Source organism: Hippichthys cyanospilos, chromosome 12 (genome assembly GCF_059441005.1).
Source record: "Hippichthys cyanospilos isolate Australia breed blue-spotted pipefish chromosome 12, RoL_Hcya_1.0, whole genome shotgun sequence".
NCBI lineage: Eukaryota > Metazoa > Chordata > Actinopteri > Syngnathiformes > Syngnathidae > Hippichthys > Hippichthys cyanospilos.
Genome location: NC_142380.1, coordinates 8,418,767 through 8,436,198, shown reverse-complemented (window position 1 = coordinate 8,436,198; position 17,432 = coordinate 8,418,767). Strand labels below are relative to the sequence as shown.

Below are 17,432 nucleotides of genomic sequence, written 5' to 3'. Positions count from 1 at the left end.
TGCTGTATTTGGCATTGTGGCGCTTGGTGAAAAGTCTTCAAAATGCACAAACGTAATCTGCCGTCTAAGTTTGCGCATGTAATATTCGCGAGAGTAGCTATTCGCAAGCTGAGCTACGCATGATTGGTTGTTACCTGAGCGTCTGTGATGTTGTTTGTAGTCGACCGCAAGTGGCAAAATGGCCGCCCGCTGAGATGGATTCAAAACTGGTTATATATTAAAATTCATCAGAAAGTGGTGCTTAGACTAGTGGGTGCTCAAAGAAAATATTACAGTGAAGATATATTTGTACTTGACTTTCCTTTTAACATTTTCTAAAGATGGTTGGGTTATTTATCCCATGAGGAGAATCAAACAGTTCAGTTAACTCTTTGAGTGCCAGTACACGGGTGGTATCATATGAAAGATTGATTTCCATTCCTTACTTACAATTATAAGTCTGCGTAGTATATAAGACAACACTGTCATCCAATGGTCACGGTTATCACTACAGTGCTCAATTGGATTGATAGATAAGCACTAGTCAAGGGTCAAGAATTTTATTATTTATTATTTTCATTACTATTTTAAAAGACGAGAATTCTCGTCCATGGCAAAGAGTTAATAATTTTTGGATAACTTTTGGAGGGTTTTTTTTTTTGTGATTGTGACGGGGTTCCTACCACCCTCCCTGCAGTTGTTCCGTCAAAGTGATTGAGAATCCCTCGCGCCTTGACAAACGCCATATCATCATAAGAGTTATGAAAACATGCAATTAAGGTTGAAAAGTTCCTTACTGTTGCTTAAAAAAAGTAGCAAACCATTTTCTTGTGCTATGCTAATTAACTAGCTCCCCTTTTAAGTTAATTATAATTTTGTCATTATTATAGTTACATCCCATATGTAGAAGACCACACAAAATGTAATAAAATACAAAGAAAAAACTTCTAATTCCAATATGCAAACACTTCCCCGTGTATTATCTCTCCTACCTCACTTTATGTTTGCGTCTGCTTTCAAGTGTCGAAAGCGTAAAGCCGCCCCGGGTAGCACCATGCAACATGTCACAAGATTAGCCGCTGTGTGTATCTCACGGGTTGTTACAGCAACGCAAACCGCCTTGACTTGCTTTGTCACTTTTACGTGACTTGTTATTCATCTTATGCTAGTTTTGTCCTCATTTTTGTAACCAGGCGTTGTTCGGTTGAAGAAGAAAAAAAATTGGGTGGGGAAAAATGTAAAAATATATTTATTTGTTTCTGTGTGTATGGTGGAGATGTTTAGCCTTATGTAGCAATTTGAATGTTAGTAAGTTGAAATGCCTAGTTTTGAGAAAAATGCAGTTAAAGTTCTGGCACATTCATCTTCTAATAGTACTCATTGACTACTAATTCCTTATTTACGTACACTTTGATTACAATCTACAGCCTTTTTTTGCCTGCTGCGAAATGAAAGTCGAGACTTTAAAGAAATTCCAAAATGGACATCTCTGTCGAAAATTCAATTAGTAATCATTAACAAGAAAATTCATTTCCATGACATTTTGTCAGAACCCATCATAAATTAAATAAAAATACTGTAATATTAGACAACCACCTTACTCAGATATTAGAAAAGTAACACAGTGAAATTAGGTTTAAAAAAAAACATTAGTTTGTTAGCATCATGAATGGCTATACAATTTTTTTTGAATCAATACAAAACCTTTCAAGGAAAAATACAGCCAATTGAAAATAAATAACATACCGTATTTCAAAAGTATTTAAAAATATCGGGATGTTGGACAAAATGGACAAAACGATAACATTAAAAGAAAACCATCAAAATCATAAACAAAATGGCCTAATTTGTTGATTCATCCATTTTCTATATCACTTGTCTTTCACTATGTAAATACTAAAAGAAAAAAACATACCAATAGGAAATATAAACATTTAAAAAAAAGATGCAAAAAAAATCTTGCTTTTGCCATAATTTCCTGTGACATCAACATGACCTTTGTCATCCCTCGCTCGTTTGGTCTACCTCAACTTGTACACCAGCAGCAGCGGGGTGGAAAAAAAAAAAACGTTTACGTTCAAGCCAAAGAGAGCGACGCTATAAATAGATCTTTATTTTTGGGTTAAAATGCGCTTCCATTTTAAAGGACAGAGAGGGGGGAGTGAGGCGTGCGATGAATGGCGGCTATTGGCGCTGCGCTGTGCTGCGCTGCGTGCCGACGACACACACAACACACAGCGCCGTTGAGCGGGAGTCTTGCGGCGCAGACCGCTGGAGGACAGCGGCGGTGGCGCTGCTCGGAGAGATTGTGGAATGGTTCTCCACGGAGCACCCCCCTCCACTTCTGTCGCTCCCCCCCCCTGTTCCCCACTGCACCCCCGCCCCCCTTCTCCCCCATCCCCTTTAGAGCTTATGTAAACTAGCAGTGGAGCCAGGGCAAGCGAAGGCTATTTTTAGCAGCAGCAGCAGTACTGCAGAGCAGAAACTGGCAGCGGGTCACGTGTGCGCAGCCGAATCAAAGGGAGTATCCCGGCAATGCGCTGTAAACAAAGGGAAGGTCAGTAGCAGAAGGTGAGACACAAAACGCTTCCGTGTCAGTTTGATGCGAGCACGTGTGCATCCCCTCAACTGCCCTCCCACCGTACCTGCCCTACTCTTTAATTCTAGGATAGTAAACAAGTGTAAGGATATAATCATACGCACGCCGACGCTCTGTTGCAAAATCCAAACATACAGCAAACAGCCCCCCCCCCTTTTCGTAGCAGATCCTTGAAATAATCGTCACTCGGTGACGAGAATATGAATAGAAAATGGCCACTTCAAGGTAAAATGTCTGATTCCTGGTCAGTTCCAGCATGACTTCAGAGATAATACTCATTTTTTGGAGAAATCTTGGTTTTCTTTTAACTGTGAAAATGCTCGCCCCACCAGAGACTATTTTAAATTTTAGGCATTTGCTTTGAAGTTGAACAAATATATTTATAGTTAGGTTCTCAAGGATTGCAATGTTCTTTTTTTTTTTAATTTTACAGGTAACTTACTGAAGAAATCAAATGAAGAAAAGCAAAAAAAAAAATTGGTTATTTAGATTTGTAATAACTAAAATGTACATAATTTTTAAATGGACTTTTTGTTGGTTTTGGTTTTGACGCTGATTGAGAAATAAGTACATTTTCGATGAGGGTTTCTTAGGTTGGCCATTCAAATTAGCATATGTTATGTTGTTACTTGGACAACTTTTCAGAAATGTCTATAGTTGATTTCTTTATTTTTATTTCACTTTTTATTGCTGTAATACATTTTAGACAGCAGACACCAGTGTTGTAAAATTCTAACTAAAATATCAGGGAGCTCCCAGGGTCATCAGAAGTTAGTTTTAAATTGAGTTTTCATTGGCCATCCTTTATTTATCTCTTTATTTATTCTTATTTTTATTTTTTTTTAAGGATGGTGCTGACACTCATCAGAATGCAGAAAATAGGACCAACGTCATTAATCGGTCTATCCCTAGTTTAATTTTTTTTTTCCTGACTTACCAGGGCACACAGTTGTTGTTTTTTTACAACAGTACTTAACCATATTTATGGATGCTGGGTGCATTCAAATGAATGGGAGAAAGCATGGCCATTTTATTTAGCCCCCTTCTTTATTAACCTTTTTTTAGGAAGCTGTATCTTCCTTGACTGTCACTCCATCTTTTTACGGATTAAAAAAAAAAGTCCATATAAACGTAACTCAAGGTTTCAGTAAGATACACAGGGTTAAGCATGTTTAGATCCCCAGACCTCTCATTGAGATGTTGTTGTGCTTACTTTTATCATAGTCCAATGAGCCACACCTCTCTTGCTACAAAAAAAAAAGAAAAGGCCCCACTTCCCGCCCAGCCTCCTTTAGTCAACTCAACTTTAACCTCCTGTGGAATGTGGTCCGAGGAGGTCACAAGGAGCTATTTATGGAAAGCTTTTATATCTTTTCAGTCTCTGGGGTTGTTTGCATAGACTGCTTATGTTGTGTGCGCGGGAGGATGGGGGCTACCAACCTATGTGAACATTTACGTTTTGGTTATATATTAACGCTTGTCAAGTTGGCTTGCAGAGAAGTGTCCGGGTTTCTCTTTGCTGGTGTAAAAATCTATAAGGTTAAAAGTCCCATTGTATACAGCTGTTTTTTTGTTTCTTTTTTTAAATAACGGAACTACTTTGTGCATGATTTTCAAGGTGGCTAAAAAGTTTACTATTTTAGAGTTGTCAAAATGTGTTCACTAATTGATATGTAATCGATTATCTGGAGCTATTATTTGCTTTAAATTGGCCAAAGATTTGTATTTCCGCCTCCCAGCAGTAATTATTCTCTGATTTCTGTAGTCTTTCATGAAAGCAGATAATCGTTTGTGTTTAATCCAAATAAGTCATTTGCAAACATCTGTTTTTACTTTGGAAAACAATAACCCAAACCAGTAAGTCATATCTATTTCAAAATGTTTGGTGAGTACGACATCAATCCCTCTCATGTGACATTGTTTAATTGTTTTGTTGTTGTTGTTTGCTCAACAATGCTAAATAAAGTCACTGTTTAGCTAAATAAGAAGTAACTAACACAATAATTGTAAATAATTGGTTTGCAATACACTTTAATGGTAAATGAAATTGCATTCAATTAAGCTAAATGTATTTTAATGCTGACAGCTGTACATTATTTTGAAATCATAGTGTTTTTGTTTCACATTTAGAATTTTTTTTTTTTTGACATGTTACTGATCCAGTGAGAGGCCGCATGACAAATTAATTTCAACGGCAGGTCACGCCGTGATCTCATTCATTTGCTACATATCGTAAATACAACTGACAATTACAGTACGTCAATCCGCCGAATTTCTGATGCATCAGAAACTGAGATTTCTTAAACATGCCACCAAGGGCGTCGTTAGCATTGTTTTTAGCATTAGCGAATCGAGTGTCTAGGCTGCTAGACACCTACAGGCCTTAAGCGGACAACAGGGACAAAATACGGGTAGTCAGTTCGACCATTCAGCGTGCGCGACTTAATCGTTTGCTTTGATTCCACGTCCATTTAAGCTGCTCTCCATCCAGTCAAATTGCTGCGGTGTCACTCGCATTGTTCCAGCGCCGTTATCCCGTTAATCACTCGTACATCAAATCACCTCCTAGTCTGGTCCACCTAATCCGCTAGGATTAGTGAGAAGCTACTTTTAATCATTTGCATCTCATCATAATGAAGTATTTGGACAATTTTATGAGCTAATCCCCCATTTGTACAAAGTATATTTTTCATCCCCACAGCCACTTGTGACAGCGGGCGTTATTGTGGGTCGACCCGTCTCACGGGACTCATGTTCACTGCTCCATGACAGGCGACATCCTTATCAATTATCCCCCTCGCTTCAGCTCTTAACTCGTATAACCCCTCGCGTGTCGGATTTATCGCAAGTGACACTCGCTCTGTCCCAGCCAGTCGGCACGGGGGGCGCTAGGACGTACGCGTTCGTCTGCGCACCCCTTGAATGCAGCCAAAGACAACGCTTAAGTTTAAAAAATATATACAATATATGCTTACAATTTGATTTTGTTTGTTTGATGCACCAATAATGTTCTCAGGTCCCTATGACTCGCTGTGTGATACAATGTCAAAAACACATTGTCAATATTGTGAATATTCCAAAAGAGCCCATACCTAAATTTACTGCTACAGAACATTTTATTTTAAACAAATATCCTGTACATAAATCTAATAACTAAGCTAGAAACGTGAATCTCATAAGGATGAGGTATAGAAAATAGATGAGTAGATACATTTATATTCCATTTACTTGGTGTATAAAATCTACTGACCCTGTCACTTTGACCCTAGAACACTTCTCCTGTACTGAAGAACCAGAAAAAACAAAGTTTGATCCTCGCTTCATTGCTGATGTAACGTGATCGGTAGGGCAGGCACTAAAAACTCCGCCTCACAGTTCAGAGTCCAGACGTCAATTCCAGCACGCTATGGCCTTTCTGTGTGGAGTTTGCATGTTCGCCCTGTGCCCGTGCGGGTTCACTTCGGGAACTCCAGCTTCCTCCCCCATTCCAATAAACATGCATGATAGGTGTCCTGGACACTCTAAATTGCCCGTAGGTGTGATTAGGTGCCCTGCAATTGGCTGGCAACCAGTCTAGGGTGTCCCCCGCAGACAGCTGGGATAGGCATCAGCAAGCCAGCGACCCTAGTGAGGATAAGCGGCTATAGAAAATGGATGGAACACGATTGGTCCCGCTCAGTTCCGACGTGCGATCGGCAGGATGCAATCGAAGCGGCCTGGTGAGATAGAGGCAGATGAGTATTGTGGACCGACTGGGGTTGCCATGGCAACCCAGCTGCTGAAAGCAGGCAGGGTCAGTGTGCTTGCTGCTGCTGTAGCGCACAAGCGTTGCTGTGCCTCCTGCAGGCCGCCAGGCGCAATAGCGCCCACTCCAAAGTACATAAAGATGTCATTCTGTGTCTGGTCACAAAATTATATTATTTTCTGCTGTCAGACATGTAACCAACATGTTGACTGACAATCAGATGAATTACTTGTTTGTCAAAGATTCTACTAGTCGTTACTAAAAGGTCTGATGAATTAGTCCAGTGACTGGTCGCCCTACAATCAAATTATATTGAAAATTGGGTTTTGGGGAGCCACTTCAAGGGAGTATGTAAGTTTTTAACATGGATTCGGCAGGTATCAGATAAACTAATTTGTTGCTTTTGAAAGCCATGATAGGAAGAATATATATATATATATATATATATATATATATATATATATATATATATATATATATATATATATATATATATTTATATTCCTCTTTTCAGATTAAGAGCAACTTAATTGGAACATGAAACAACTTTTTACTAAATTGTGTTATAGTGACTCTTGCATAGTTTTTTTTGAGCCTTTGCTTTGTTAAATTTTATATGCATGCGCATTGTCATTAGTCATGCAATTTTCCGGCATAGGAGCCAGAAATAACACAAATAATATACGTATTTCGAGGGGGGCGGCATCTTTGAAAAAGGTTGAGAACCACTGTACTAACATGTCAAAAATGTAATTCATGACAATGTTTCAACAAATGTGTGCACGACAAAGAAAATGTATTGTTTTTCCCGTTGGTTTTGGCGCTAGTTGTACTCGCCGCGGCGTTTGTCACCGTGTCTTGTTGTCTTGATTCCTAGACTCAGAGACGAATCTACGTCTGATGTTGCGGCCGCCGTTTTCAATCCCTCGCCCCATAGTTCCGGCTCCACTATTTTTCCACACTTTTCTATTTCCAGTACAGCCACGGTCGAAAGAGGGAGCATTGATTAGTTTTATTTCACACAAATCTGTGTAGCGCTATTTTAAGAAGAACATTGAACAGCGGCATGCTACGAGCGTGTATTTTCTCTCGGAACGGCCACGAAGAAGGCGAAACACGCGGCCTTGACATAGAACAGCCACTTTTTGTTTACACCAGATTTGGTTTGACTTTCTGGAGTGCCTCCGTTCTGCCGCTCCTATATTTAGGACAGGTCCACAGAGCCTGATGGATCGGTCTCCTTCGGCGATCCATCTTGCCCTTACGCCGTTTTTGTTCCTGTTTGGATGGGCGTCCTGAGATCTTTCCGCCAGCTGACTGACAGGACACTGCGATGACTAGAAAAAATGACTCTCGAGTACTTTTCGTCTCAAATATAGAAAATTTACATCATAAATATTGATCTTTACATGATAAGATATTCACATTTGTTCCAGTTTAGATTTAGTGCAGGTGTTGTTCACTGTGACATACACACTGTGCACATATTGGTCTTGCACTTACAATGTGCATATATCCAATTTTTTTTCTGGTCGCATTGGCATTTTCATACTTCAGAAAACTGGGAGCGCTCTGCTTATTAAGAATTGCTTGTTCAAGCAAAATGCATACTTTTTCTTTGACACGCAAGCTGTGGCTCCCAACCATTTTTTTTAATTTTAGGAAATATATTTTTTAGCCTTGTACTTCCTAACCGATGCCAAGAAATTGTGAATTTAAAAATGACTTAAAAAGAGGTCTGATTTCATTAACTTTGAAACTACATTCATAGTGATATGTATTTTTTGTTTCACTAATGATAATGAGTAACCGTTAAAACAACATAAAAAAAAAAGGCATCCAACATTTTGTTAAGGAGTCACTGAACCATAAACCATAAGTCTCTTCATGTTCCAATAAATTTGCTCTTCATTTGAAAAGAAAAATCTGTTGTTCCTGTCACGGCAATTGAATTTGCTGATACCAACAGAAGCCTTGTTCAAATTTTCACAAACCCCCAGAAGTGACTTCTTGTATCCTCATTTAGAAGCGCTCGCCTAAAGTAGCAAGTCTAGTTTTGCTGATGTAAATCTTTAACATTGCAAGTACTGTGATTTCCAAAGATGGACTAGAAAAAGTGCTCCTGAGAACTTTAACAACCAGTGACCTGAAAATAACAATTTTGCTGCAGAGTATGGTATGAATAGACTGAGGTGCGCAACGCTTCGATGAATCGTAGATGTACCATGTGATAAATACATTTCCGGTATGTCAGTCAACAACTGGTCACAGCAATAGATTAAATCATTTCAGGTGGTGTTCCGAGGGCTTGTGACACGGCGGTCAAATGGATTCCTGGCATCTGAATTCTACCAAAGGTCCACACAGCAATCGGAATCATTTCTGCTATAACAGAAATTCATCTTCTAGAATAGTCGTTTAAATTTCTTCTGTGTTGCTGCCGGAGCACGATTTAATCAGCTGTCGAAAGGGCGTTGTTTTTTTTTTTGTTTGTTTTGAATTTTAGCCTTGCAAAAAGTCGAAAGTAAGAAGCGCTCTTGGTGTCGGTGTGACTGTGCTGGTGGGCCGCGCGGCCCTCGCCGGCGGGTCGGAGTGAAAAAGTCCATTATGCTGCCGGCTCGGCCAGTTCAAAATATGGAAACTATTGATCGGGCCTCCGAACCGCGCTGCTAATTAAAGACGCTGTACTATTTGTAAAAAGTCAAGCCAATTATCAAATGAACACATGAGTGTTAATGGCGGTCACATTTGTCTCTAGTGGTGCTCGCTTGCACTATTTGTTGAGTACAAGTGCTCCGTTTCACCGGGACCCGAGACGCAAGACCCTGAGGCTTCCCCTGCTTTTTTTTTTTTTTTGGGACTAGATGGCTTGCAACATGTGACCTCGACCGCATGGGGCCCGTAGCCTGAGGTGTTATGCCGTTTGTCTCGCTTTGTGTTCCTTACAGGAGAGGAGAAAAAAAAAAAAAACCTAGGGAGTCAACTGTCTCATCTACGAAATGAATTTAATAACAGTTTAATACAGTATTCAAATTCATCTCCTTCCAAACCCAAAGTGAATTTATGTATTGGAGATACGGTTTTAACATTGGTCATTTTCACAAGTGTATAGAGTATAGAATTAGCAGTTGATTGATTCATTGATTGATTTTACGTGATTGACACATGATTGTTTTTTTTTATGCAGATAAGGGTCGTACTTTTGCTACTGATGACTTCCGTTGGCTGGAGCGACAAAATAAAATTACGCTGTCTGTGTTGTAGCAATAAATCATAACTGCAAACACATGATAAGCATAAAATCATATGCAATGATGGCATCATGAATACTTGACCCAATCCATGGTTTGCTAATCATCACCTGTTTTTTTTTTTCTTTTTTGGGGTGGGGGGCCTTTGGTCCACATCGTTTTGTTTAGTTTTTTTTCCCCCCCTTGCTGTTTTGTCTCTGCCACCTTGCTGTTTGTCTCTGCCATGCTGCACACTGGTGTCACATGACAGTCACAAAGCACTCAGTAATTATAACATTGCTCAATTGTGCAGGGAAAAAGCTGACTGAAATACTCGACAGAAACATTCAACGTGGAACCTTGCCAACTGGAATCAAAGAGTTTCAACCACGATAGCGCGTGACAGTGACACTAACAAATCTCGCGAGCCTTCACTTCAGGAACAATTAATTCCATAAGTATTGGTTTTCGTGGAGAAAAAAAAGAATGTTAACAGCAGTAAACACTGACACAGAAGAGTGGTTCTGGGAGCGCAAAACTATGGGAGAAATATGTTAATATTAGCAATGTTCAAGTTGTTATAATGTCACAAATTTGTACACAAAAAAGTGTAAGTTCAGCTAGTGAAAATTGAAAACAATGTACAGTATTTACATTTTTGTCCAATGTACATTCAACAGCAAAAATCGATAAATGTGATTTCTAAAAATAAATAAATAAAAACGTTCAAATTGCTAATAAAATAAATAGAAATGATAAGTGAATGAATATTTCTCATAATGTTTCAATATATTCAATCAATTGATTAAATAAAATCATATTTTCCGTGGAATGATGGGAAAAAGGCTCAACGTTGGATTCTGGCATGTGTACCTAATGAAGTGTCCTGTGTGTAGTTGCACTGTTTCTAGTCGTTGCAACATTCTGATGTTATTTGAAATGTTCATAACTGTAAATGTTCTGTTCGAGTCTCGTCTGTCGTACTGTGTTCACCGAGCTAAGCTGTGTGTGGATGCTACCATCCGATTCTATCATCCACACACACACACACACACACACACACACACACACACTGTCTGCTTTATGTAATCTCTCCAGCTCACCAAAAATAGCCCCGGTTGAGCAGCTCTGCCCCCTTGTGGACTCAACCCGCCTCTGCAACGTTCCTCCTGTCAGGCAGCGGCCTGATTGGAGGGGGGGAAAAAGATAGAAAAAAAATCATTCATCTTGTTAATTTGTGTACGTTAGGGTCACATCTATATTTTGTCTTTGACGCTGATTAAAAATGGGCTTTGTTAGGCTGGTGTTTTTTTTTTTTTTTTATATTGTCAATGCAAGCATGTAGCACTGAGGGCTAAATTGTCATGTTGTTTACAAAAACGTGCGTAGCAGGCTTGAAGAGGTTGTTAAATATTTCCAAAAACTTTGTAAGTTAAGCTTGTTAAACGTGTTACTTTTCCTAGATGTCCAACCAAACATGTACACTTAAGGTCATAACTCGTGTTTTAATTTAAAAAAAAAAAAAAAAACTTGTGTTCCCTGTGTTTGTATAGTTTCCTCGACAGAATCGACTCAGTAAGACAGAGCGACTACACACCAACAGACCAGGTGAGGTCTCACATTTCTTAGTTAAACTTCATTTGGGTAGTTTCTTGCCCTCGCTTTATTTATTCATCACATTTTTCAGGACCTGCTACGCTGCCGAGTGTTAACTTCAGGGATTTTCGAGACGAGGTTCCAAGTAGACAAAGTCAACTTTCAGTAAGTCTCAACAAATACTAAAAGACAAACAATTAATGAGTGAACTATTAATGCAAAAACATTGTTCAAATGAAATAATTGCATGCTTATGCTGTAATTAGTTCATATTTATTCAAAAATAAAGTGTATAGCAGTTTGCTGATACATTTATTCATCAAATGATGCAGGACTTTTTACAACCCTAATATATATATATATATATATGTGTATATATATATATATATATATATATATATATATATATATATATATATATATATATATATATATATATGCTGAATGTATATTTTGTTGCATGTGTTGTGACTTTAGTGAGCACAAGATGGCAGCAATGAGTCTTTCCTTACAGTGTTTTGTCTCCTTTGCTCACAGCATGTTTGACGTTGGCGGCCAGCGGGACGAAAGGAGAAAATGGATCCAGTGCTTTAACGGTTAGATGACAGCCCAGTACCATTTTTTTGTTTGTGTTTGTTTTTGTTTTTTCCCTCCCCGTCCCGACTCACGTTGTTTCCCTGTGCGCTTTCCGCCATCGCAGACGTCACGGCCATCATCTTCGTGGTGGCGAGCAGCAGCTACAACATGGTAATAAGGGAAGACAACAACACCAACCGGCTACGGGAAGCCCTGGACCTCTTCCGCAGTATTTGGAACAACAGGCGAGTGTATTTGGATCCCGTTTCCCGGGTCCAACTTTATCCAAAGGCAGTCGATTGACTGGTGGCGTGCGCTTGCTTTTCGCAGGTGGTTACGCACCATCTCAGTCATCTTGTTCCTCAACAAGCAAGACATGCTCGCCGAGAAGGTATTAGCTGGAAAATCCAAAATTGAAGACTACTTCCCCGAATACGCTCGCTACACCATACCAAATGAAGGTGGGCTTCGCTCAGACTCACTCACTCACCCACCCACACACACACAGTCACACATATGTTTGTACGGCTATACTTGGAAGGACATCCATTAATTAATTAAATTAAATGCATGTTGTAGCCTCTAACTGTAACCATCAGAAATGATTGCCTAACCCGAACCCAATTCAAAGCTATACTCTAAACGCAAGTTGTGACCCCCAAAAAGGGTCTGAACAAGTGAGGAGAGTCCTAAATGTCCTCACTCTCCAAAATGTCTTCACTATATCAGTAGAAAATTTAACACGGTTCTCAAAAGTATAGTCGTACAGGAACACACACACACAACATTGTGGAAATTATATATATATATGTGTGTGTGTGTTTTTCCCTTGGTCCAGCAACTCCAGAACCCGGCGAGGACCCCAGAGTGACGAGAGCAAAGTTCTTCATCCGAGACGAGTTTCTTGTAAGTGGCAAAAGACCACCGGAATACACAACTACTTAATGCTGCGATAGGGATCAAGTCCTGCAGCAAAGATCAAAAATTCCCTGAAAAGTCGGGGTTAGAGGTGCCGCACTTGAGAACAAAGAATCATAAAGCGTCAACACCTTGCTTCAAACTTGTACGCTACTGTAGTGGTTCACAAATGAGGGTACGTGGGATTTTAATTCATGTTTAAAAAGTAGCATCCCTTCAAAAGTCCTTTGGAAATAATTATTTTTTTATGCAAATATTTCATGAAGTTAATCACACTTTGCGAATTTAACAACCTGATAGCTGAGACTTTAGACTGCCGTTGATTAGGTTAAGCAAAAAACATGACGGAGTGAACAACCTCGAGGTTGTGTCCACAAGTGGAGACTCAATCAAGCCAAATAACATGTATTCAAAACAAAAGAGAAAATGTGCTTACATAAACACAGAAATCAACTTGTAAGCATCATTCCTTAAATTGTTAAAAGTGCGGTTCTCAAAAGGGGGTACATGGGATTTTCAAATATATTTCAGAAGTAGCATTGACTCAAAAATCCTTAATTATTCGTGCAAATTTCTCCTGAAAAATATTGTGTAAATTCATAAAAAGTGATATATGTTAGTAGGCTATTCAATTTAATGTTCGTATAAACACACACTCGCTCTTTCCCATATCAAAATGGTCTGACCCAACCTGTCGCATGACCTGACTGAAAACAACTATAAGCCCATGCATTATTTTGCTCATTTTACCTTCCACAAAAATTGATTTATATTCTGTTTTCATTTCATTTCCAAATACAGTGGGCCCCCGGGTTACGAACTTAATCCGTTCAGCGGCTACGCTCGTATCTCGAATTGCTCGTATAGCGGGCAGTCCAAACCCATGTTAATTCGTGAATGCGTGCAACGCGGGCCGAAGCCTTAGGTAAAAACGACACACTGTATACATATATTAAAATTGAGTGACATAATCTGCTGTACACTTGCATTATATAATATATACAATGGATAAATAGCTTTTACCTTTGAAACGACGAGACTTGAGCTGGGTGTAAGCAGAGGGGGGCAGAGTCCAACGCTCAAAAGTTAACACGGCGATATATATGCTATTGGTCTTACAGTGTTACAGTAACTCTTTCAGTCAGGGTGCAAATCACGCAGATACTAAAACATCATCCTCTTATTTCTTTCTTTACCGCTGCTAGTAATTTTAGAAGCTATGTCTAACAGATAAAGTTTGCAAAGTCTTCACAACATTCCGTTTTTCACTAATTTTCTCTCCTTCCTTCCATCCTGTCCCATCAAGCTAGATAAAGGCGTTCGGCCAATAGCATATCGGCATTTCTGTGATTGACGTGTGACGCCGGCCAATAGCATCTCCGTGAGTGAGACCGGGTGACCTTAATCGACCAATAGCATATTCGCATCTCCGTGACTGACTGATAATTATTCGCACTTTTTTTTTTTAAACGGTTGGAATGTATTGACAATTAATTTAAAAAAAAACACACATTTAAACCAATGACAATTCTTTGTCCTGCAATCGGCACATTTAATTTCATGTCAGCTGTTTTTCCCTTTAGCTGTACAAACACTACACTTAAATGGTAATATATTTAGACACCGTGAGTGAGACAGTCAGTGTGACGTTGTAAGACCAATAGCGTTCACGCTACTGCCACAAGTATCTACTGATGATTGATAATGTCGCTACTGTTGATTTTATTGACGCAATTAAACGAGAACATTTCTACATACTCAATGGCCGGCATGTCGAATTGCTTGTAAAGCGAGAGGTTTGTTCGTAAGCGGAGGACAAAAATCTCCCTGATCCACGCTCGTAAGGCGAATTGTTCGTAAATCAGGGTGCTCGTAAGCCGGGGGCCGACTGTAGTTTGAGAGCCAAAGTTGGCCCAGCACTCTGTTTGAGTTACTCGACAGAAAAAAAAGGTTAAGAACCACCATTGTACGGAAGCAAAATCCTATATTACATAAACCAATTTGACTCATCAACTAGCACAGGGAAGGGCAACTTAAATGATAAAATCCCACAATACAAGGCCCTCAGAGAAAAGGTTTGTGCCCAAAAAGAGACATGTGCCCTTTGAGCCTCGGTACTATGAAAGAAAGAAAGGTAGGCAAGGTTTTATCAAACACATTTCATACACTTGATTTTTGTTCCGACAATATCTATCAAGGGGTAAATCCTTCACTCAGTGCGAGGGTGTTGAGGTGCCGTTAACGTTGCGAGGGAGGATTGTATGTTATTCTGCCCCCTGGTGGCGCGTGCACGTGCGTGCGTTTGGAAGGTGGAAAAAGTGACGTGTGCGATTGTCTGTGGCAGCGAATCAGCACGGCGAGCGGCGACGGGCGCCACTACTGCTACCCACACTTCACGTGCGCCGTGGACACGGAGAACATCCGGCGGGTGTTCAACGACTGCCGGGACATCATCCAGAGAATGCACCTGCGGCAGTACGAACTCTTGTGATGAGACCTCCCGCCTCCTGCCGAGGACCATCAAGTACTACTGAAGTGTGTCAAATACTCCTCCTCCTCCGGCTCTTTTTTTTTTTTTTTCCTTTGACCTTTTTGGATTCCTCCGCCACCAGATTCGATTGATTCCTTTGATGATTTTTCCGCCTTTTTATTTATTTATTTTTCCGTCATTCCACTAAGCTTCAGGCTCTACCTCCTTTTCTTTGCCCTTTCGTCTCTTTTTTCGGATACGTGAAGACACCTACAGGACCCGAGTGTAGAGTGTGCGTGAATGTGTGTGTGTGTTTGCTAGCCCACTCCTCCAAGCGAATGAAGAAATACAAATGCACTTTGCATTAGATCCCCCGCCCCCATTTTTTTTTTTCTATTTTCCTTCTCAATTGTTTGGATTATTCTCCCCCCCAAGGAACACACAATGTAGCATCAATGCGATATTTATTAACCCCATCACCACCACCCCCACCCCTTTTTGGGTTTAAAACAAAAACAAAACAAACAAACAAAAAAAAAAACACTTTGTGGACCGAGAGGAAAAAAAGAGAGACACGGGGTGCACAATGACGAAAAAAGTACGGCAAGCCGGAAGGATTTTTTTCTCTTCCCCCCCAAAGGAGCTGCTGCTGCTGCTGCGTGCACTTTAGCCCTGCCGCCTCCATGGACTCGGACACACAACACACCACACAAACAAACAAAAACACACACCATCCTTTTACCTGCGGGGAGGGGAGATAAAAATGTATTCTTTTTTTTTTTTTTCTTGTACACTGTGCAAGGTAGAATTCTCCTGTACAGACTGTAAAGTGTAATATTATTTTGTACAAGTTCAATTGAAAAGAAAAACAAATCTACTTGTAGATCTTTGTGCCTTGATTATGGCTGTACCTGTAAAAAAAAAAAAAAAAAACAAGGAAAAAAACGACAAAAAAACAAAACAAAAACGAGCTCAGATGTAAGTAATGTTTTTTCGACCGCGCTGTACAGCTTGATGTCAAAAACTTTTTTTTTGTCTGCAGCAAAACGAGGAGACTGCGCGAAAGGAGTGGTTGGGGGAACTTTCTCTGTAGTTTAGTTTTTCTGGTTTATAAAAAATATATATATATAAATAAACTGCTGTTTATTTAAAAAAAATAAGAATAAACATTCTAGGGAAAGAATCCTAAAAATATACATTATGCAAATTAACCACTTACCTGCAGAGAGGACCACATGTTGCAGCACCATTGCCTTTTTTTTTTTTTTTTTTTTTTTTTTGTTTTGAGGGATTTTTATTATGCCCTCCTGTTGAATTGTATTATTGTTATTAATTTCACAGCTTTAAAACACACATTGGAGATCCATTGAAAGTGTCCAAATTGCAACCTGGTGTTGTTTTCATAGGAACCAACATTATTTTTGATCTTTTTTTTTTTTTTCCTTGAGTCTTTTTTTTTTTTCTTTTTAAGTGCGTGCGAGATCTTGTGTACATAGACTCACACATGCATTGTGTGTGTGTGTGTGTGCGTGCGTGTATGAATGTGCAGACAAAGAATTTTATAATTGTATGTACATGTAAATTTATAGGTCTATATAAATATATATGTACAATTATACATGTTTAATTATGTGTGTGCCTAGGTGTACATACCTATGTATGTATACGCTAAATATGTATACATACACACATAGGAAAGCATGTCTAGAATGGAGATGAATAAATGAGCGTGTGCAATATTGCTCATGTTTGGGTGGGTATTTTGGGGGGCGGGGGGAGCGGTCCTATGGGAAGCATATGCGATATAGGCACAGGCACTATGAATGTGTGAGCAGCACCCAACAAGATGAGCTTTTCTACTTGTACAAAAAAAAAAGGAAAAACAAGTCAGCATCAGCCTTTTCTTCTGCTAAAATACACACACAGTCAACTTGGACTGCAGATGCGGAAACCTTGCTCAAGCCCGCCGAGGAACATGAAATGACGTTTTTATTTTTCTTTAAATAAAGAGTCACATTAGAGGAGGTTTTATTTTATTTTATATTTTAATTCTTTACAAGTCGTCTCCGGATTCCACACTTGGTTGTGTTTCAATATTTGTTTACTAAACACGTCTGTTGAGATTTGACACAATTAACTTTTCTTTTTCAACGTAAGATATTTTATATTGCTCCTAGTTGGCTAAAGGACTAAATTCTTTTTTGTTTACAAAAATGTAAAAATGCAAAATTGACTTTGACAAAACACATTGGAAAATCAGGGGTGTCCAAACAGCCCACAAAAATAAAACCCCCAAAAACATTAGTTTAGGATATGTAG

The 17,432-nt window shown here is 39.4% G+C and overlaps 1 protein-coding gene across 2 annotated transcripts in view; it reads left to right on the top strand.

Moving 5' to 3' along the window:
* LOC148414727 (guanine nucleotide-binding protein G(olf) subunit alpha) overlaps positions 1–16,854 on the top strand; it is a 42,152-nt gene extending 25,298 nt beyond the window's left edge. For both annotated transcript variants that reach the window (XM_088429046.1, XM_088429047.1), the window contains exons 6-12: positions 11,107–11,161; positions 11,241–11,314; positions 11,687–11,745; positions 11,850–11,970; positions 12,056–12,186; positions 12,564–12,631; positions 14,988–16,854. In XM_088429046.1, the coding sequence (XP_088285172.1) occupies positions 11,107–11,161; positions 11,241–11,314; positions 11,687–11,745; positions 11,850–11,970; positions 12,056–12,186; positions 12,564–12,631; positions 14,988–15,134 (655 nt within the window). In that variant the 3' untranslated portion in view covers positions 15,135–16,854. The remainder of the gene's footprint in view (positions 1–11,106; positions 11,162–11,240; positions 11,315–11,686; positions 11,746–11,849; positions 11,971–12,055; positions 12,187–12,563; positions 12,632–14,987) is intronic.
* Positions 16,855–17,432: the final 578 nt, after the last annotated feature.